This window comes from Aplidium turbinatum, chromosome 9 (assembly GCF_918807975.1).
Source record: "Aplidium turbinatum chromosome 9, kaAplTurb1.1, whole genome shotgun sequence".
Taxonomy (NCBI): Eukaryota; Metazoa; Chordata; class Ascidiacea; order Aplousobranchia; family Polyclinidae; genus Aplidium; species Aplidium turbinatum.
Genome location: NC_137480.1, coordinates 2089330 through 2111986, shown reverse-complemented (window position 1 = coordinate 2111986; position 22657 = coordinate 2089330). Strand labels below are relative to the sequence as shown.

Genomic DNA, 22657 nt, shown 5'->3' with positions numbered 1-22657 from the left:
ACCGTTACCACCACGGCGAACTGACAGCATCAGGCTAAATCATGTCGTTCTATCGATACTTGTAAATAAACAACGATCATGCTGATAAAGTCAATCGTTTATGAAATAATGAATGTTCTTACCTGAACGATCCTTCTGTATTGTTACAAACAGATCTTTCGACGTCACAAGGGCTTGGGGAAACGCCACATTCATCGTTATCTAAGCATGTTGTCCCATTGCTGGCAAGCGTGTAGCCGTCTTTGCATGTGCACAAAGCTATGTCCGGGAAAGCAGTGCAGTTCTGCGAGCAGCCTTTGGATGGGCAAACTGGTGATTTAGAGTATTAGAGTTAGGTGCTTTCTCAAGTGATACTAGGCAGCTGTTCATACACGAAGTTACAACAGTTGTGGATTGCTATGGAAATATGGGGTTGGTTGAACTCTGGGATACGTAGATCTTTTGGGCTTTAAAAAGCAAAATAAGGTTATGTGAAATTAATTTGCCAATTTCTTTGCGACGAACTCAATTGTTCGAAATACAAAATAAAAGATTTAATAAAATTATTGAAGGAAGTCCACACTAGAAATTTCTCATTAAGATACTTTAATCTATATGTTTTCTCTGCTTTCATTTTTCTACTGAACTATAGCACACTGCGACATATAAGCAAGGCAACGTTCATGTGTTGACGTCACTCACGATCTTGAAAGCACCCGAAGTCATTTTCGATATAATCGTCGGGACACGGCAAACATACGTGCCCTGTTTCTGGAGCTTCCTTGTCTGTGCAGTTTTGCCAGAACTTGCAGGGAGTGGGAGGAGCGCATTCGTCTTTGTTTTCCATGCAGAACTTGCCATCGTATGCGTCTGTACATTTACAAGCGTTCACCTAAGATCAAAACAATTCTGTTGTGCATACATTTGCAACTGTGCATACACACACATACACTCTTATACACGACATCAATTGTGCAGTTTTGCAGCGCCTGGCAATGAAAGGAGACAATAATGAGCCTCTACAAAACGTTTCCACCATTTATGACGCTGCATTTTATTCTGTAAAAAAATAGTTCTATTTAAATAAGTAGACATCTCATAGGTACCACATTAATTTGTTGCAGTACCAACAGTAAATCTAATGATTTGACGCACTATAGTAGTAGCGGTAGAAGCAGAGGTAAAATTTGGGCTACGCTATTTGAAATCAATTTGCATTCACATTCAGTGTCGTAGTAGAACCGTCGCGGTGTGAAAGGGCGAGCTACCTAATTAATTTGTTCATCAGGTTTCTATATAAGCGCAACAGGGTCTGACTGACAACCATACCTGCTTAGAAATGATTTAGCGAAAACAATGCATTGCATTGAGAACGGTCGACTGCTTAACCCTATTCGGACTAAGCTATTTTTGTAAGGTAATGGCCTGACGTGTGGACTTATTCCATCCACACTTTCATTTGCTAATAACTTTTGATATAAAAACGTTACGAGGTTGCTTTTTTCGCAAAGTTAAAGCAAAATTATTGACAAACTGGTTAAAATTTTAAGTGGACACACATACTCTACCAGTTATTTGCTATTGCTTTTTTGCTAAAAGTAGTCATTTTTTTTTTAATTTTTCTGATGTCTCCGTCATAATCTCCTGAAATCGTTAATATCTTTGTAAAAGGCACACGGTCCAGTCATGCATGTAATCCGAAATGGTCAGTAGTCATGTAGGTCACGCAGTAAATCTTGGAAGGCACAAAACAATACAAATGTTTGCTAACTTGCTTGTACAAGATGATAAAGTTTTTCAGATGACCTGGCAATTTTAGGAGTAGGGTGTCAAAAACTGCTGATAACTAAAAAACTATACCACATATAAAAATGTCATTTTATTACTAAAACAAAGATGAATAATTTTTAGGAAAAGTCATAAAACTTCAGCTAATTTGAGCCAGTAACTTTTATGTAATCGATGAAAGTTTTAGGTATGGACGGAACCCGTCCACCCGTTAGTCCGAATAGGGTTAACAAATTTTAACAACCAGACAGATCAAGCAGGGTTGCTCAAAGCTTGCAAATAAAATCAAATGGCCAATGGTTATGGCCAAACTGAGAAGGTTGAAAGTATGTTCAGTGCACACTCTTTTATTGTTAGCAATTTTTCGTTAATTTATGCTTTTGACTTTAACCATAAATATACATGAAGTACAATGTACAGTTGGAAATTTGTATATAAATCCTTGAAACCTTGTGTAGGCTACCGTTACACTAGGATCAAGAGTTTTCAATTCAACCGCGACCCCCTCAATCAAAGTAGCCTCGCCACCCCCAATAAAATTATTCGACAAAAGCATATTTGATGCAAAACTGAACCAAATTTAATTCACGCAGACATCCAGTTATATTTAGTTTTCCTGTTCCAATGTAAACTTCTGAAACCAAAAACGTCTTTTATGTTGTTATTACGTCTTTTATTACATTTCCTCCGATTGTTATTCCCACCTTCTATCAAGCTTGGTTAGATAAAAGAAGAAAAAAAAGTAATGAGAATAATCTACGTTTTCTCGTTTTCATTGAATTTATTGCAATCCTTTATGGATTTATTTAAATCAATTTCAGTGAGATGGTTGGTGCTGCATATTTTTGACTATTAAGTTTGTCAATGAGTGCACCACTGCACCTGTTGCTGAAAGAACTTTCAAACAAAAATAGCCGACACGAAATTTTTTCATTGCCATTGGAAACGATACTGAGAAATCAATATTTTGCATAGGATTCTACATAATTTTGCTTTTTTGCTATAGCGTGGTAACTGGTTAACTTTAGTCTGCACAAAACAACGTACAAGAACTTGGTGAAAAATATCGAATGCTTTCCTATAGTTAAAGCAGTTGCAACGTCTGAAAGCTTAAACAATAGAATAACCTCAGGTCGAGGAATGGTCGATTGCCAAAAAAACACAGTTTTTAATCTTTTCAGGCAAAAATAAATTGAAAACAATGCACTAAATTTTCAAGCGCCCCGCGACCCTCCGAAAAACGGCTCGCAACCCCTAGGTTGAAAACCCCTGCACTAGATATATCAACTCAAATTAAGTTAATTAATCAGAGGGTTTAAATAACGAAAAATTAATTATTTATAGTCAATCATAGCTTTGACTGCTTTGATACAAGCAGAAAATCTTACGTAAAATCTCTTTGAATTATTCGCAATCGCATTGTTTGTGTTGTCACAAGTGCCATTGTTCCGACAAGCACACATGATGACTGTGACCGCCAATGACGAGGTAAAGTTGTTGATGTCTGTTGCAAGGATTTCCACGTCAACTGCATCCGTTGAAGTTGGGGTCCATGTGAAATATCCAGCTGATACACAAATAAGGCAGATGGGTGAAGTATTACCGACATTACTAAATAAATTACCTTAGATCAAAGTAATGATCGTTCATCTGCTAAAAGCAAACCTACTTATCTATAAACTAACAAGAGGATACTGCATCATGATGTTGCCAACTAATGTAATAATTGCTGTTGACGCTAGTTTTCTTATTAGAAACACTTCCGCGTCTCTTGTTCTGGTTTTATCGCACCAGACACCATAGAGTAGCTTGTAGCAAAGGCAGGCTACAATTGCTCTCTCCACACCTGCACAATGCACATTGCACATCTTCCAAGTTCCAATAGCATATCCTGCTAAACCTTAATAGAATCTTTAAGAACCAAAGCGACCGACATGTCCAGATGAAGTTATTTTAAGACCACGGAAATAGAGTCTCCGATAGGGGTCCATTCACTTGACGCATAAATGGTCTCCAATGAACTATGTCGCCTGTTATCATGCACAGAGTCATTGCGTCCTTAAATACCTATCAACAGTCACCAGGAAATGCTGCAGATGACAGTCGCTTTATCTCAGTTGCTGCGCTTATAAATGTCATGGCGAACTGAATGTCCGATAGCCAAATGCACAAGGTTCGGAGCTGCAGGACTGAGCAAGAGTATTGCACATTGTCAGCCTAGGAACTTCCATGTGTACAAGAAAGTCACACAATCAAATAGGCTATAATAATAATTATTGTTTTTATGTTGCGCTGTATCCATCGCAGAATGCGTTGCTCCTCAGCCCTTTACAAAGCGAACGGTGTCAATGCAGCAGTAGGGTATAGAGGAGCAACTCAGTACAATATTACCCGGATCCATTCCATAATAAAATAATTATTTGAAACATCTTGCATTGGCCATTTCTCTGACATTTTCTTTGCAATCCTCGTAACCTTAGTAGAGACTCACTTGTGTTGATGCTTGCTCCAGAGTCGGAAGCGATTCCTCCTGCCAGGCTGAAGGTAAACGTATCGTTATCTGGGTCATCGGCAGTCACTTGGATGCCGAATAACTCGTCGATGGTCGGCATTATTGTCAGTTCCACCACACCAAAAGTTGGAGGTGAATTGTCTGTAAAGGGTTTGTCGTAATCATTATTCTATTTAGCATTTTCGTTATAACTATCTGGATAATTGTTGGCTCTCAGAATCAAGTGGAGTCGTCAAAGCCTTAACACTGTTCGTCAGCTTCACTTCTTTTGAAAAGCGTGTTTCTTCTTTGTTATGAACCAAAGTAGTTGCTACAATAACCAGGTTGACTTCCTAACTACAATGGAATATGTTTCCCTAACTCTTTACTCACTCAAGGGGGTTGTAACAACGAAGTTTGGTTGACCACGTGACTTATCCGCGCTCACCAACACGTCATGGAGGCATTGAGGCGTGACAAATCCACTGAGCTGAAAAGATTTCAACACGGTATAAATCATTGATGCCAAAAAAATGCAACTGAAAAAATTACATTATTTTATTGGAAACTAGGTTGTAAAAATGTTTATATTTTTTTTACATGCTTGGTTCGCAATATTAATATCACTGTTATTTTTTAGTGTTTTTGTTCAAAATACTTTTGTGGCAGTTTAACTGTGGTGGCTTTTGCCATAGACTTTTTTCCTCGAGTAGTGCCACTTGATTAATATTATTATAATGTTATTACCATTTTTCACTAATATGACAAAGAATTGTGAACATGCTGAAATACGTCAAATGATGAGATCGCTATCAGATGGGCTGGAGGTTCTCTATTAGTAGCATTAAGTTTATGCCCGGTAGTTGAAGGTTGAGATTAAGTGAACTGGAAAGCAAAGAAGCCAATCTTTGTGTCCACCTTTAAAGTTTACCATTTAGTGTCTTGTCAAAAACACAGTCGGGTACTCTCTAGAGGTGTCGAAAATGTGCCAGTGCTCTCACCTTGAATTTTGCAATCAAACAATTCTAGACGATGATGCTGCAAACCACAAAGCTTCAGATGTACCCAAGAACAAACAAACCGTACAAATCTTCTTTTATTGGTAAAGCAAAGGGTGCAAATTGCTGGCCTTGTTTGTCATCATTCATGCTTAAGACACAAGTAGTTCTGCTTTGTAGATGTGAGTTGAAGATATTAAAAAAGGTTAACAAGGTCACTTGTGGCTCGCAGCGTTCACATACCGAGGTGCATGCTGAAACGGCGTCTGCCAAGCTCTCATTGATTGCTCGAGCAAGTAGAGTCTGCAGGCTTTCGGCAACAAAGGAAACGTCATTCAAGGAAGTCCAGTTGGTGCCCGATTCGTACGTAAACAAAGATTCGTCCGCGCTAACTCGCCCTGTCAACAAAGCCACACAGTAGCAATAACAAGCAAAATAATTCACCAAATACATAACATTATTCGTTTACTGTTTTACATTCATAAAAACATTCATTTAATTTTTGCGTGAAGATTAGGCTACATGCTACACTGAGACAAAATATCTTTTATTGCTCACATTTTGGTCGTTTTAATTCAAACGCTTGCTGCTTGAGACTTCTCAATCACGTCTTTTAACGTAAAGAATATTTAAGATGTCGCTTTTTCAAAAAATATCACAGACAAAACAACTAGCAGGTTACTAGATCATGTTGAGGTTTCTTCAGTGGCTTATGGATAACAGCTTTTCAAACATAAAACCTAATTCAATGACTGATTGATCTGATAAATTTATGAGATCTCCAGTGAGAATATCTGGATCATGTTTGATCAAATTAAGTACTAACTTAGCCTTCAAAGCAATGTTGACAATTAACTATTAAAGATTTGTGAAACGTTACGTAAAGCATACAGGATTCTCCGAAAGGAACAATATTGGAAGAAAGTACAGATCTATCAGGAATGTATTTGTTCCACCGCTCTTCTTCCAGTGTACTTGTTGTAGAAATAGTACTGAACAGGAGGCTCTCATAGTCCAGAACAGTTCCGTTCCTCAAAGTGAAGTCGTTTGTTTTATCCTCGTCGAAAGCACCTACAAAACGAAATCAATGACGCAATATGATTGGCCGAGGCGGCGGGGTACATGATGAAACTTCTCTAGCAAATTGAAACTATTTTATACAGATGATTTTGTTTGTACCATTCGATTGGAAAGGTATACTTCACTTTTAAAAACACTGGACGAGTCTTATGTAAGATTACCCTTCGTTATTGGCAAGGACAATATACTAAGATCGACTCACCAGACAGGCCGAATATCTTTCCTGAGTATGAGCGACTGAGGGTGGTAATGAGGTTCAGTGAGCGACCATCACTTGACAACGTGAGGAACAATCTACCTGAGGGCCCAATGAAGTCCACACGCAGCTTCTCCCCGTCTGTGACCAGAACTGTCTGCGATATCTGAACAGGTTCTAAACACAAAAGGGCAAGATGAAGCAACAGGAACGACGTCACTTCTATTCACTGATGAACTGTAGGCTATAGCGATAATTGGTTTCCATTGTTTTGTTGAACAAAGAATAAAGGTCATTTTGAGTTTGGTTGATCGATTGATTGATTGATTGAATCTTTATGCGTTTACTTATATTTTGAATACTTTATAGTTTTAGTTATTAATATTTTATATTTCTATGAAGCTACAAAACTACGTTTCCCACCCTTCATACAATTTGCCTTTTGCCCACGACTTTTCCATCATAGAATGGGCCTCCAAAGCCACATACGACATCACCAACCAAAGCCAAATCCAGCTTGAAGACAAAACCAATGCTCGGACACGAGCTGGAGCCGATGTCGACGATAATAGTATTTATAGTATATTTTTAGTTTAGTTAGCGTTGATTTAAAATCTTCATCCTCGAACTGACAAAGCTTCTGAAAGGTTATTCCTGGTAGTTCCGCATACTTGTAAATCAGGGGTTCTCAAACGTTTTGGGCTGCGCCCCCTATGGCGTCAATTGTAAAATTTTGTGCCTCCCTTTTCTCGTTTAAGTTATAAATCAAAGTCAAACGACATGAATTTTTCATGTTTTGGATGTTAAAATAAAGTTTATTTTCCATCAAACATAAACCAAAATATTAGGTGGAGCACAATCTTCTCTTCCTCGCAATGAGGTGAAGATGTAGCTACTTTTTCGAAGCCAGCAGTAGTTTATTTCTTTGCTTAGTTGAAGACAATGTATGTCACATGTCGACCTGACTCAGGCTCACAGTTAAGTTTGACACAACTTTAACACAAAAAAGATAACAAAAACCATACTTACCGAACAATGGACTAAACCACAACCAAGAATAAAGCGCTCTAAAGAAAAATCAAAACTAGGTAACATTTTTAGTCAATAATCGTGACCCAAAGTAAGGCACGTTACCGACATTTTTTCTTTTCTTTTCTTTTGTCCAATACAGCACCATACTCGTGCAACAGTCTACAACCTTTGCGCCCCCTTTAGAGAGTCTTCATGCCTCCCAGTTTATGAACTAGCATTGTAGAGGCTTTGAACCACTGACGCAGAGCTGATTAACGAGATTCACACAATAAAGTTTCTGCTTGTTCTTGAAGTGTTGTTGTCTGTGAACTACTCTATCCACTGCCTGAAATGTCCTGAAATACGTTGCTTAAGCGCACACTACTGTCGGTTGCTTATCAAATGAGTTATCGGATTGGATCAGAATTTCTATTACTTAATTAATAAAATAGTCACTAAAACGTGATGGGTTTGTCCACGTGTTGATGTTGAGGGAACAAGCAAAATGTTTGTCGCGAACCTAATCTCTGGAAGGAACTTTTCAAGTCATCGGATAATCTCGTCCCGTTGATAGATATGGATAGGTTTGCAACATCTGACTCATCTGGACTGGATGCGTCAACCTGAAGGATGGTCGCTCCATCAACGCGATTGATCATTGCTACTGACGTGATGATCGATGCGTTTATTGCGTCACCGTGGATGTCGTTGTTACGTTCCATTCTCATCTTTAAAACAAAAAAAAATAGTAGTTGCATTGTTTAGGTAATACGCGAGGTGGGCACCCACTACTTTTAAAGTAGCGCGCTACCCGCTACTTGGGCCAAAGTAGCGCGCGCTACCGCTACCCGCTACCTATTTACAAAAGTAGCGCGCTACCCGCTACCGCTGCTCGGGCCAAAGTAGCGCGCGCTACCGCTACTTTTGTCTAAAATGACACTAGGAAACACTCAAGTCCCTAGTGACGCAAAATGACCTTTATCAAAAAAAAAACGAATAAAACAAATGTAGAAAATGTAGAAAATGTATATAAATAAATAAATAAATAAATAAATAAAATAAATAAATAAAATGTAAAATGTAGAAAATGTAAAAAATGTAGAAAATGTAGAAAATGTAGAAAACGAATGTTATCATTCGTTTACGCTGTCATTTTAACGTCGTTATAGAAAACACATTCTAAGGGAAATTTATTGTTACGCATTTTTCAAAAACACGAGCATTTCAAAATGAGAGTCACTAAGTCTTGCCCGCTTTCGCTTAAGCACATCTTTTCCAACAGAGAAAAGTCTCTCCACCGCAGCACTGGAAGGAATGGGGGTGTTGTATTTAATGAAAAGATGTTTTAACTCGGTACCGGTTTTCGAAAAGCTCAAGGACTTGCTCTTGTCCGAAAAAAGGCGTCCACAATTGCTGCTTCCTTCTGCACCGACGTTTCACGGAATGGTGCCAACACACCAAATTCATCCTCGGAGTCATGACTGGTGTTGGTGTCACTCTTCTCGGTATAAACCTGGCTTGCTGTCTCCTGCAACAGTCGAATTACATCTGTCTTGACTTTCTCTCGCAGTGCGTCAGCATCATCCGAGGAAACGTAGTGCAAGAATTGTAGCCACGACGTCTTGAAGGAGGGATGAAGACATGATGCCATTACGCATTTCATGTTGTTGAAGCACTTGTTGAATCGTTTCTTCACCCCTTCAAGGGCTTTCACTTTCAACTCCTCACAGGTCACAAGATCACTGATCTCGGTAAACTTCTTCGCGCAAATTGTGATGGTTGGAAGCAAGACTCCGTAACATGCCTTGGACTCGCCTTGGAGAATGTCTAAAGCCTGGCAGATAGGCTTCATCACACGAAGATATTCGCCGAAGAAGTTGACGTCAGGTAGAAAAGACCGAAACTTTGCAACCAAGCCGATTATATAGCTGCTTGACCACGCCAGCAGTATTGCAAAAAAAACAAGCATTTTTTTCAATTTAAATTAAAAAGTAGCGTGTAGCGGGAGTGCGACTGAAAAAAAGTAGCGCCTCTCCCGCTACCGCTACTTTGGAATAAAAATAGCGCCGCTACTGCAGCCGCTACTCCAACTAAAAAGTAGCGCCGCAACCGCTACTTTTACCAAAAAAGTAGCGCCGCTAGTAGCGCCGCTACAAAAGTAGCTCGCTATTGCCCACCTCTGGAATAGACAGACGACCTTTGGCAATCACCAAAAACGTTCAATATAAAGCGATCAGGATCTACGGGTGATAATGCACTCAACTGCGCTTCTGTTCGTACAGTGTTTGCTTTGTAATGCGCTGAGAGCAACAACGCATATCTACGACGGATAGACTCCTATCCTATACAAATGCACACATTATTATCATCTATGTTAAGCTGAAACAAAAACAGACTTAGCTTTATTTTTAACGACAAAACTGTAAACCTGATATGCTGTAAAATGTGTAAGTAAATATATTGTCGGAGTTCAAGGCCGAACCTAAGAAATTAAACAAAAACTATGGTGTATGGCTGCTGCAAATTTTTCGAGAAACGAGGTAAAAGTAACACTCTGCCAAAATAATTTTTGAAATGAAAACTGGCATAATAGCCACGCATACTTCCTACACACCTGAACAACGAGTTCCTCTTCGTCCCCGGTTTGCATGAATACGAACTCGCCGAGTCCAGAGTAGGTGTAATTGAGTCCATCGAGAGTGCGCATGTGTGGATCGCCGTAAGCTCCGCCTGTGAAGCAACAAAGTAACGTGATTGCCTAGCCATCAAGTCAGTCGGTTAAAATTAATTAAACGTCTGCACTGGTCGGCAAATTGCTCACTCTGTGGCCAAAGTAAGAAGGAACACTTTGAAAATTACAATAAATTGATAGAAGCAATAGCCTACATGTATTCAGTGGTGTACGGAAGATTTTTTCAAGGGGAGGTCATTCGAAAGTTTGTTCGAATCGAAACGAAAACGAATTAAAAAACACCCAATATCAACCAGTAGGCTAAGTCATATGCTGTAAGATCAGCCTACTATACTCCTCAGCTTGCATTAACGATATTTTTTTCGCTTGCAGCAACTAATTCACTCTTTTGGATAGATTTTGTATTGAAAACAAAAAATGTGATATAACACTCGACGTCGCATATAATGTTTACGTAGACGACGTCGTTTTCTTACTCATCCGAATGAACCACGTGTATTGAAGGTACGTTCAGTGGCGTACACAAGATTTTCTTACTGGGAGAGGGGAGTGATCGATATAATTTGACATTATGTTTATCAAGAGTTGCCTAATGCAACTTTATAGTCTGACCAAGGTTTAAGGTAGCCGAGGTTGGTCTCTGCGTATGTCACTGTAGTTTTGAATTGATTTATTAAAATTAATTGATGAATTTATTGAATTATAAAAGCAAGCCTAAACGGATAAGTAAAAACTGTAATAATTCGATTAACAGGCAATGTCCTAAGATTAAAGTATAAATTGAACCTCTCTGTAAACGTTTAAATATCGAATGCAATTTATTGCGGTAGCCTACCTAGCCTACCTATTAAACAAAAATTATCGCTCTCTGAACATACTGTATATAACGAAAAAGAAGACCTACCCTACAAGGCCGTGTGAGCGTCATCTCGCCTTCTCTACCCTTCCGAAATTCACTAGTCACCTTTCTAGTAAAGGTGCCTAAAATATTTTTCAACCAAAAGTTGTGAAATTGGATCAAAAACATGAAACCGACTGCACAATCTGTTGGGACTCCATCTGTGACTACATAACAATGCAAAGGACTTTGGAGTTTAACTAAAACATTTTCATCTTCATCCTCATCATTTTCAGACTGTGGTAACCCACTGAAAGCCTCCTCCTTTTCTTTTTAATCTAGTCGATAGTGCTTCTTTATATTAGATTGTTGTTCCACATTCAACAAAAATTAAAAACCGACCGACGAAAACTGACTAAGATTGACGCAGTGTTGGACTTGAAAAAATAAAAATAAGACGCTTGGTTAAATGCAAAACCGCCCGCTTCAACTAGGTATATCACCGCCCGCTTCAACAAGGTATATCACCGCCCGCTTCAACAAGGTATATCACCGCACGCTTTAACAAGGTATATCACCGCCCGCTTCAACAAGGTATATCACCGCCCGCTTCAACAAGGTATATCACCGCACGCTTTAACAAGGTATATCACCGCCCGCTTCAACAAAGTATATCGTTACAAAAATTTTGGCGGCGTGCAATTTCCTTTCGTTTGCTGCAGTCATATTGCTCTTTATAAATACAGTCTGTATCGTGTTATTGAAAGCCTACTGTTGTCGTGTATGTTACAGCGATAATTTCATCCAACAATACGATTGTTTTAACCATGGGCTGCGGGCCTATACTTCTGCAAAACCCCTTTTTCTTAAAACTTGTGCAAGGATATCAAGCAGCTGAAATATCGCAAGTCAAAGACCTGACACCAGCCTGCTTCGGCGGAAATCCTAAAACAGTGCACCCGACATGCCTATCCTGGCTCAACAATTCTGCTCAACTGCGCAACATAATATCTAAGATCGATCCACAATCCTGGCAGAACAATTGGGGCTTCGCTGCGGAGGTCGGCCAACACTCGGGTTGTTTCTCAAATGGAAGGAAAACCAGCAGACGCCCTCGTAGTCTTACATAGCGTTCCACAAGTGCTTCGAATCCATGCTGTTCAATATTTAAATCACCTATATCCAAAACTTCTATCCTAAAATTCAACATTGCGCACCACAGTGCCCCTGATGTGCTTGTGTACAGTGCTGCCGAATATGTTTCTCCTATCTGGTGCCGCAGCAAACATGCAAGAAAAGTAAATAGCTCCTTACCAACACTATGCGGATACGCACTTTTGGTGAAGAGACAGTTGAGAACACACGTCATGATCAAGTTCAAGTCACATCAGATACTGAAGTCTTTCTCACAGAGCGAATTCAATGCTGCCCTCAAGCACTTAAAACCTGGGAAGGCTCCTCTGGTCCAGATAGAATATGTCTAGAGCTTATCACGTACACTGGTTATGCAATTTCCTATTGTCCTGCTTGCGCCCCCTCAAGATTCCGAAAGTATGGAGAAGATCCCTGGTCGTCGCAATCTCCACGCCGAATAAGCCACTAGACCATTCAAAGAGCTATCGCCCTATCTGCTTGCTCTGCATCCCTTTCAAGGTCCTTGAGAGGCTGATCTATGCTCGTGTCAAACCATTACTTGACCCATTGCTTCCCAAAGAACAAGCTGGATTTCGACGACGTTGAGCTAAGACATGACGACTATATCAAGATAGCTCAATGAATGGAAATCAAAACGGTGACGGCAACCTTCCATCTCAACAACAGGAATGCTCAACGTGATCTGAAAGTGACTATCAACGGCAAGATCTTCCGTCTTGTCCAAAACTAACATACCTTGGGGTTACACTTGACAGGTCACTCACACAGATCACTACCGTAACCATTTACAGTCCCTAAGCAAAAAAACTGACACCTCACGTCGCATTGAAAAACGCTTGGCAGGCACAACATGAGGTGCAGAGGCTGACACCATGCGCACTGCATCCCTGGCTTTGGTTCACTTTACTGCTGAATACTGCACCCTATCTGGTGCTGAAGTGCCCACACCCGCCTCATGGAACGGCCAATCAACGACTCATAACAAACTGTGACTGGATGGTCGCGCTCTACTCCAACAGAATACTTACCAATCCTTACAGGCAACCAACCTGCTGATTTTCGCCGAAAGGGAGCTGCTATGCACCTAGCTCGCCAGGCAGAAGATCCCAACCACCTGCTCCACTGAAAACTCAGCGTCCCACCTCAGGAACCCTCCCGGTAGATAAAGTCAAGACATCCCTTTGTACCAGCTGCCCTTTAATTATTACTTTTCAGAAATCATACCTTCAGCGCAGCACATTATACGGGAGACACTTGAAAGAGAGTGTGCCGCCGACACCAAACTTTATGGTTTTGTACCTCACCGGTTGGCTCCCTCCTGATATGGACCTTCTCCGGCCGACTTGGGTTAAGCTTAACAGAATTCAAACAGGAGTCGGCCGCTTCCATGTCAACATGTACAAGTGGGGTTTGGCTCCCTCTTCGGCATGTGAATGCGGCGCGGAAGAACAAACTGTTGACCATGTCATTCTTGAATGTCCCATTTACAAGCCACCAAATGGAATGCATGGCATAGCATCACTGAACAAAGCTACACTCACCTGGCTTTCCATCACCTGCCCTAAAATCTGTACAATCTTGTCTCATACGAAAGAAGAAGAAGACACTAAAGTAATCAACTGGCTCAGACCTGCTAGGAAACGAACGGGTAGCTCTAAATCGTCCGTACCGGCCTTAGTCGGTTTAATCACAACATGTTTCATCGCGCCCACACTTCAAGTGGCAAAACATAAAGTCCATCACAGCACTGTTTTCGGTCCAAGTAGCAACTAACCTCCGACAAAACTGTCGACTTGTTTGTTGGTGGAAGGTGGCCGTTTTGCTTTATAAAGGTCGCAATACTTAGGATCACGTGACTCCACACAGCAAGCCAAACCTGGTCTGACGTCATTCACTGCAAATGTATAAAAAGTACAATTGTTAGATCAGTCTACACAGATTGTTTAGCGAGTGGTGATAATACAATGCACCTTGTTAGAATATGTACACGTACAGATAGCCTTATCCTACCCATCTGGATGAATGTATTTGACTCAGAAGTATTGTAGACGTATGCGGCCTCGAAACAGCCTGTTTCTCGATCACCATTTTCTTGAGAAAACTTATCCGAAACATTAAGATAAGTAAGATAAATGTTTTTAACAATTTGAAGTTAAAAAAGTCTAAAATGCATTTTATTCTTTTAGCTTTCCACTCACCAAGGTGGTTGATTGCGTTGGCTGCACTTCCAAAGTAGATTAGATTCCTTGCGTAATGTCCACCTTTGTTGGGGTGACCTCCAGCTCTAAAGTCACCCATCTCACCATAGCAACAGGTTACCCCCGAAGTAAGGAAGCGTGGAAATATCGTTTGCACGCAAGACGAGTCTAAAAAGCGGAATAGTCATCAAGCAAAAGGTTTTCGATGAAATCAAAGCAATACACACTTTAAAGTTATAAAAGATCCACTCTATGCAACCATTGGCTACTGTTTATTAACATCTTAGTTTTTACCAAAGCACTTGCAACCACGGAGCATAAAACTTTCCACAACATGTTGTGGATTAAGTTCAACCTAGATGCTTTGTGGTAGAACGCATCAATCAGTTAGACTGGAAGTCAATCCAAGAAATTGTGTTTTATAAGTTATCCATTGGATAAAATAACAAAGTATTTTGTACGTACAGGAATTCTGATATTAAACCTCAAGAATTGTTTCCTATAAGTTGTTCTGGTTAAGAACTAGTTGATCATAGAAACTAACCTGTCCACGAACGCAGCTCATCAAGAACAGTGTCGTTAACGACTCCATTTAACCTATTTGAGTAAAACGGGGGGACGGCAAAATCTCCATTTTCCAAGTAATGTCGAAAGGTCAGTGGACAGACCTGCAACTCAATGGAACTCAATGATGAAGTCTACATTTTACACTTTTTGTAAGAAACAAAACATTGTGTGAGTCAAGTCTGCGTATAGATAGGGATAATCGAAATCGATTAAATAGTGAGTATCATTGTAGCCATCAATATTGACAAACACGTCTGTATTTGTCTCAAAAATGATTGTAATTGGATGCGTCGAACGCTTCAAATAAAATTACAAGAGAAATCAAGATGAAGAGAAATTTAGTTTACATGTTAAATGATAAAGAGGCAGTATAAAAGATTCCAAGTGAATCTAAATTGCAACTTTTTGTCATGTACGTTAAAGCTAGCCTTCACGTAAGAGATAGTTGAGCGGTTAGAACCCTGGTAGGACGCTCGAAAGGGTGTATCTACGACACCGCTTAAGAGCATTTGCTGGGTCTGATATAGAATACTTAATGACATGCCGGTAGGACATGAAGGCTGCTTCTTTGCCGCCCCTTTCATTTAATCCAAATGTTCAACCACTTGGCATAATCCAAGATAAGACAAAACATGAGGCCATCCTCATCTAAGCAATTTCACCTCTTCCTCGACCCATGAGGGGTCTGGTTCAGCATCGTGCCATTCCTGACAGATAATCTCAGCACTGATACGCGGCTTCCCGTCGTCCAAACGGATTGCTATCACTCCTGTTTGGTCTGTAAGAAAACATATATTGTGTCTTCGAAAGACTTACGTACAATGGTAACCCAGCAGTATTTCCAATGTGTATAAAGTGTCAATTTTGACAGATAACGTCTCAACGAACAAACAAATTCAACGACAATCAATGTTAAAAATTTCTATTTTGTTTAGAACTTTGTCTTTTCATTTTATTGAAATTATTTTATTTACTTTCGTCTGTTAATTCATCATCATATCATCATAACCCATCGTCGGTTTGTTCCCCACTAGTGGGGGGTGGCCGATTGTTTCCGCGCAGCAATTGATATTTTTATTTGTCTATTTATATTTTATTGCTTTATTTTATATTACATCGTTAACCTGTATTTATATTTTAAATTACTGTATGTAGGCTGCTGTATTATTCAATTTTAAAAATATCTTTATTCCTCTTTCTATTGATTTGATTTTTCTATCGAAGTGTATTTCGTCCTATTCCTTCAATGTTGCACATAGACGAAATGTCAAGGCTGATGTGTCTAAGTGAGAAATGATCTCATTGTGTCAAGAATTATTCTCAAAGGCAAGTTTCACTAACTTTACATATATGCAGCAAACTATCCCTGAATGTGGGCCAAGACGTATGCACACGGGTCGTTATCAAATGCTTATCTGTTTACATTGTTGTGCTTTGAGCATTCGTCTAATTAGTACTTTTCCTGAACTTGCGAATTGCACAAATATTTTATTGTAGTAGTATTCTAGACTATACCAATCAACAAATACAAATTTGCTATAGATCAACATCGGATGAGACCAGCTTCACAAGCAGAATCTTATGGTTTATATTTCACGCTATTGTTCTTCATGTAAGATTTTTTATTGCTATTATTTGTAAAGAACTTAAAATGATGGATTGAAACTGTTGGGCACTCACTAGTTTCATCGTTGACATACAGGTCAGGTCGGAGCACGGTGGGCCCAGTGGATGCCGGGTGGGTGAATGCTACGTTTGAATCAGCGTATCCAATCCAACCGACTGCCCTTGGGAGGTAGGGAGCTTCCATGTTCACGTACGTGGTGACGAGGAAGGTTTTAGCGCCGTCGGTGGCCAATATGACTTGAAAAGTTAGGCCAGGTTCCATCTGTTAAAGGCATACTAAAGGAAAATTTCAAACCGGAATTAAGCATTAAAATGAGTAAACTGAACATTCAAGAATACATTTCAAAAACAATTACCGAAAAAAATTTGTTTTCAATGGCGCTGGCAAGGCCCAAAGTCCAGAGTTTCATTTATTTTCATTTTTTTCAAAATGACCAAAACGTGCAAACACTGCTCGAGAATACGTCATAAAGGCCAGCAATAACAAAAGCCACGTTACCAATCTGATGTTTTGAGCAAACTGTCTGCTGTTTTGATGTTAAAATGTGCTGTTTTGATGTAAATACATACATAGCCTACAGTCAAATCGCCCGCAGTAACAATTATTGCGTGATCGGTTGATTGCTAGACTTTATGACGTAGACTGCACAGTCGCACGCTTCGTTGCTCAGGCTCAATCTCATTTTGAAAGCTCTGACAAAAGCACGCCCACAATGGTGGTCAGACCGCAATGGGGCAAAATTTTATTGAAAATCGTTTTATGGTAGCATGTTAAACACAAAGAACGTGGAAAATCGCCAAGTCAGGTTTTTCCTTTAGTACCCCTTTAACGTCAGTGATGATGTCATTTTGTCACATTGTGAAACTGTTCAAAATGAAAAATTTTGAATCATAGCCTAGACTGCATTCTGTTTTGGTAGAAACATTTGTTGGCATATACGTGGCAAACCCTCACACGGCTGTGTTTGTATAATTTCTATTGCAATATTTCTGAAATCCAGGGAAGATGTTAATTTTTGACGTTTTTTTTATTGGTAAAAAAATCTGTAATTTGGAAGCGCTTGTTTCCGACATTTCTTGTGTAGCTTGCTTAGATTGAGTTTCGTATTAGCAGCATGATCGTTGCTTTCTTCACATTGTAGATATTAACGATCTGTTTTAGCCTGATGCTGCGAGTTCGCTGAGGTAACAGCGAATTGCACTAGCTTTCGGAACACAGTTCCCTAGTCATGTGCTATAACGAATGGTGTTGAAGTCAGTGAGTCGTTCTTTTAATGTGGCTCTTTTGTCTGGAAAAACAAAGAGCCATATCATAAAATAAGGGCCATCTTGTAAAACAAAAGAGCCACATTAAAAGAACGACTCACAGACTTCAACACCATTCGTCAAAGCACATGACTAGGGAACTGTGTTCCGAAAGGTAGTGCAATTCGCTATTACCACAGCGAACTCGCAGCATCAGGCTAAAACAGGTCGTTAATATCTACATTGTGAGGTAGCTTGCTTTGTATTGCAAAAATCCCACATAATATTTCATTGAATTGCAAGTAGTCTATTCAATCAGTTTGCTTGGTTATCCTTCAATAATCTTAAAAGAATAACGTTAAATCTATATGGTGTAGGCAGTGGCGTAGCCAGAAAATCGGCTGCATAGCCGAGTGGTGAGAACACTGGAACGGCAATCAAAAGGGCGCCGGTTCGACACCACTCAAGAGCATGCGGCTGTGTCTGTGGCAGGACACTTGAAGGCATGCCTGAAGGTGGACACGAAGATTGGCTTCCTTGCCTTCCCGTCCACTTAATCTAAATCTTCAACCACTGGGTGTAAGCCTGGATACGACAAACAAAAAGCCAGAAAAATTTTTTTCGGGAGCCAAATATTTGATGAATTGATGAGAACGACAAAGTATTTGATTTAAGACATCGCCACCTGATGTGCTGTGGCGTATCCTGGTTGAGCAAGGAAAGCAATAAAACTGGTGGGGGGTTAGAGCGTGCCGAAGGCACGCGTATTCTAGGAGGGTCGGGGGCATGGTGCCCCGGAAAATCTTTGCAAAATTGCACTCAAATATCGGATTATAGTGCTTCTGGAAACACTTTTAGGGTAATATTTGTATTAAATTTCTTGGCAGATAAACAGCTATTAACTTATTAAAGGTAGCTGTTACACACGAACAGGCAAAACTGTGGCTAAAATAAGAGAACACCAAAAACTCAGCTATACAAAATCTCAAAAACTACACAAAAACCCAACAGAGTATAAGCGATTCTGAAATATTATCACATGACTCTGGAAAAGTGTAGAAACTCGTCGAAACGTCTCGAAGGCGCAAACTTAAAGTCACGTAGGCCAAAAGCAGCGCAAAAAACGTTTAAGATATGACCTTGAATTAATTGAAAAGACATAAACCAGAAATCTAACCCTAAATATAATTATTTCTCGTGACATACAGTTACATTTTAAGCATGTTTTAAGTCAAAATCGCAGGTTCCAGGAGTTAGGACCGATAGTGAATGACACAATCGGCAAAAAGTCTGAATGTAACTTAAAAATACTTCATTTATTTGTTTTTACAAAATTTATTGGTGTCTTTCTGTGTGTCTAAAACAAGTTCTGGGGGATGTTAATTGCCAGATGTCTTGGAAAACGATATAAGTTTATACAAATTTTATTCTATTTTCAACAAAGGGCTCAACTTCGGAAGCCAAACTTTGATATTTGGGGGGCCATAGCCCCTTTCGCTCTCCCTGGCTACGCCAATGGGTGCAGGCCGCATCAGTGTTAGCTAGTGCTTCTTTTAAAGTTATATTAGCAGCAAAATATTAATGTTGATGGACATTTAAATTACGTTTTTAATAAACCGCAGTTTTTAATGCAAAACTATCACTCTGCGAGTCATGTCCTTTACACATATAAACTTAGGTGTTAAGTGAACTGTCTGTTAAAAAAGAAACGACACTTAAACAACAACAGGAACAATTCTGGATTAAGGAAATAAAATGAAGCGATGACTGAGGTAGGAATGCTTACCCCCCCACTCGCCAGGAAAGCGTAAATTGCAGGAAAATGAGGTATGTTGTCGTACGTTACCACCATGGCCTCAACCGCGTTAAAAGTCGTCAATGAAGGGTCGGCCGGGAACTGACTGCGAACCGTATTGCTAACAGATGACAACATAATAGTGGAATCTGCCAGAAAAGTGTTAAAGATTAAAATTTTTTACGTAATAGGCTATACAGTATATCAAAGAATCTCAAATACAACATTTCAAAGGCCGTATCTATATTGTCTGCTGAATAGCCAAGTGGTGAGAGCTATTGTACACTACTTGAAATGGTCATCGGTTCGACACGGGTATTAATAATTTAACATCTATTGTGTACTCGTATGTTGCTTTTCTGAGATGATAAAGGTTGTAGATGTTTATAATCGTTAATTAAATAGAATTAACTGATATTTTGTATTTTGCTACATTTTAATTACACGAATTGTTTGGCACATTGTTGACAACGCTGCACTAAACCTTACTTGTACTGTTATCCGACATTTTATAAAAGCTATAATAAACATCTCCGAAGCGAGTTCCGTCCAGGTTACTCCAGAAAGCAGCAATGATAGCTTCGTTGTTTGTAGTTGTGCTGGTGCTGAGTGAAGACGTCATCGGCAGGCGATAGACAGTTTGAGTGCGTAAGCTGCTATTCGACTGCAGAATAATGGCTCCGTTCGCCACGATGTAAAGCCTGCAACCAATCAAAAACGTCGCACTAGGTAGAAAATGACCTACTCCAGTTGATAAATCGCCATATGCTTTCAGTGTTAGTCAACGTGCAATCTTTTCATCAGCTGTCAGACAGTTCAATCCAGCTATCTAGGGGAGGTATGAAGAACATGCTACAAGTCGCGTCACAAATGCACGCTTTACTTTATGCTCGAAAAGTGAAAACATTTGCATTTTGAGTTCCCTGTTAAGTGACAAAGCACAACAACTGTAGAAAACTACATTTGAAAAAATGTAGTTTATGAAAAATTGCACATCAGTACCAGTTATGATCAAAATCGTATTTCACATAATTTCTGTTCTTGATTCGCATTTTATACAAAATGCAGATAGTACTTTCTCCACTGCGTAAATCCTGCACAAATACGTTTGATTCTTTTTTCATATCAAAACGCCTTTTGCATTATACAGGTGTGAGTTAATCAGAGAACTTAAAATTTCCTTGATAACTTGTTGCTGGCCAACTAAAGGCAAAACCTTCACACAACTTTCAATTTACAGTGTTTGGGTTATGTGGGCTTAAAAAGAATCGAATCTCTGAATCCGCATTGAAGAATATGTGGTTTGCCAAGGCATACAGAGGCGATCTTGGGGATAGGTGAAAAACCGATGTTGTTTTAATACAACGGTGACAGATATTCAAGAGAGGCAAGTGGCAACTGAAATACTTTCCTTAAGGTTATGCAAAGCTGTGAGATTGTGTTTCTAATTATGAGAATAATAATTTAAAAAATGATTTACTAATAATAATTTTGTGTTTCTAACTTAATATAAACTACCGGTACATGACAATGAGGTTGATGGGAAACGTAACAATCGCAATTGTCTAATGTGACATTGGTCATGTCCGTGTCGTAACGAGATTTGGTAATCTCGCTCAAGTTGGTTTTAGCGCTCCCGAAGACAACCTGCCTTCAGATGTAAACAAATATGCCAACAAGTATCACACGATGCACTGCAGATGCATGGACAGTTAAATTAATTATCAGAGCATGAAAATAAAGCAATATATCATTGTTGAATTAATTCATGATTCTTTTAATATACGTAGTGACGCATCCTACAAGAATCTCATACTGATCTTTCATCGAATGCAGAATGCCCACAAGGAATAGAGTAATATGCAGATGACGTTAGTGAACACACAGTTTCTGAATTTTTTTTGTAAAGCTAATTGGATCTTCATTGTACAAGTAGAATCTATTGAGCGTTGGTATGCACCTGTCGTATCGTGTGTCTTTCACCATGAATCCCACGCTGCTGTTGAAAATCTGAGAGTACTTGTCGAAGTCTATGTCACCAAAGACGAGCTCGTAATCATCGAAATACTCTCCATATGGGAGAAACGTTGATTCTGTCAGACATATTTATTTCGGATGGTTACAGCACAAATTTCAATGAAAAATTTGGAAGAAAAAACGATCAAGTAATATGTCCATTTTGCATGTGGTTGCTTGCTGTTGTTTCTAGGTTGGCATTACCTTGGGCCGTGTTTATCATCAGTTTACTATCTTGAATAAACTAAACTACTTCTACACAATGGCTTCTCTAATCCATGAAAGATTGAATCGGAGTTGGTTATTTGTAGCAAAGCATTGAACCATTATTTTGCTGCATTTGCCTTGACACCGCTTTTTAACTTCAAGTGTTATGATGAAATTCTCTTGCAGCGTCCTATAAAATTCTATGCCATTTCATTTTCGTTCCAGATTGTGATTTCTTTCAAAGGCAAATCAATAAAAGATGAAAGGCAGAGTTTTAATTTTAATAAAAGTTTTAATTTAAAAATATTTTTTTAAAGTTTTAATAAATTATTTAAGTTGCACAATTTATGTTTCCAAAATCTCCGAACGCTTCCAAAGTTTTCTTCTTTCAGATTATTGTTACTCACCCACACACTCTGTTCCGTCGAAAGGTCCGTTGAATGGAAGAACGAACCCACTGGAGCAAGTGCAAGTGAAGCCACCCGGCAGATTGGCACAAGTGGCGTTGGGGCTGCAGACGTTGGCATCGCATTCGTTGACGTCAATCTGGAAATGAGCAACCAATCAAACAAAGTCGTGATCAAGCACACAAATGGGAGGCTTTGGTAATGCTACTGAGGGAGAGAAGTTACTTCAATTGTTTTGAACAAAAATGTTTTGTTAAGCTCTAAAGTGTGCAGATAATGTCCAACTGACCGTCTGCTCATAAAATGCTAGAAAATACGAAACGAAATATTTCGTAATTCCAAAACGATAGAGAGCACAATAATTCAAA

The 22657-nt window shown here is 39.4% G+C and overlaps 1 protein-coding gene across 4 annotated transcripts in view; it reads right to left on the bottom strand.

The window, feature by feature from the left end:
• Window positions 1-22657, bottom strand: part of LOC145777545 (uncharacterized) — a 128674-nt gene that overhangs the window by 54248 nt on the left and 51769 nt on the right. For all 4 annotated transcript variants that reach the window (XR_014290329.1, XM_082588951.1, XM_082588952.1 and 1 more), the window contains 19 exons: window positions 22290-22428; window positions 21620-21752; window positions 20149-20360; window positions 19651-19808; window positions 16674-16881; window positions 15656-15771; window positions 14971-15094; window positions 14427-14594; window positions 14003-14122; window positions 10158-10273; window positions 8064-8271; window positions 6539-6709; window positions 6148-6327; window positions 5500-5654; window positions 4652-4748; window positions 4259-4420; window positions 3156-3334; window positions 682-871; window positions 123-309 (listed from right to left, as the gene is read on the bottom strand). Coding sequence is in view for 3 of the 4 variants with exons in the window: in XM_082588951.1 (XP_082445077.1) it covers window positions 123-309; window positions 682-871; window positions 3156-3334; window positions 4259-4420; window positions 4652-4748; window positions 5500-5654; window positions 6148-6327; window positions 6539-6709; window positions 8064-8271; window positions 10158-10273; window positions 14003-14122; window positions 14427-14594; window positions 14971-15094; window positions 15656-15771; window positions 16674-16881; window positions 19651-19808; window positions 20149-20360; window positions 21620-21752; window positions 22290-22428 (3023 nt within the window). In the remaining variant the exon portion in view is untranslated. The remainder of the gene's footprint in view (window positions 1-122; window positions 310-681; window positions 872-3155; window positions 3335-4258; window positions 4421-4651; window positions 4749-5499; window positions 5655-6147; window positions 6328-6538; window positions 6710-8063; window positions 8272-10157; window positions 10274-14002; window positions 14123-14426; window positions 14595-14970; window positions 15095-15655; window positions 15772-16673; window positions 16882-19650; window positions 19809-20148; window positions 20361-21619; window positions 21753-22289; window positions 22429-22657) is intronic.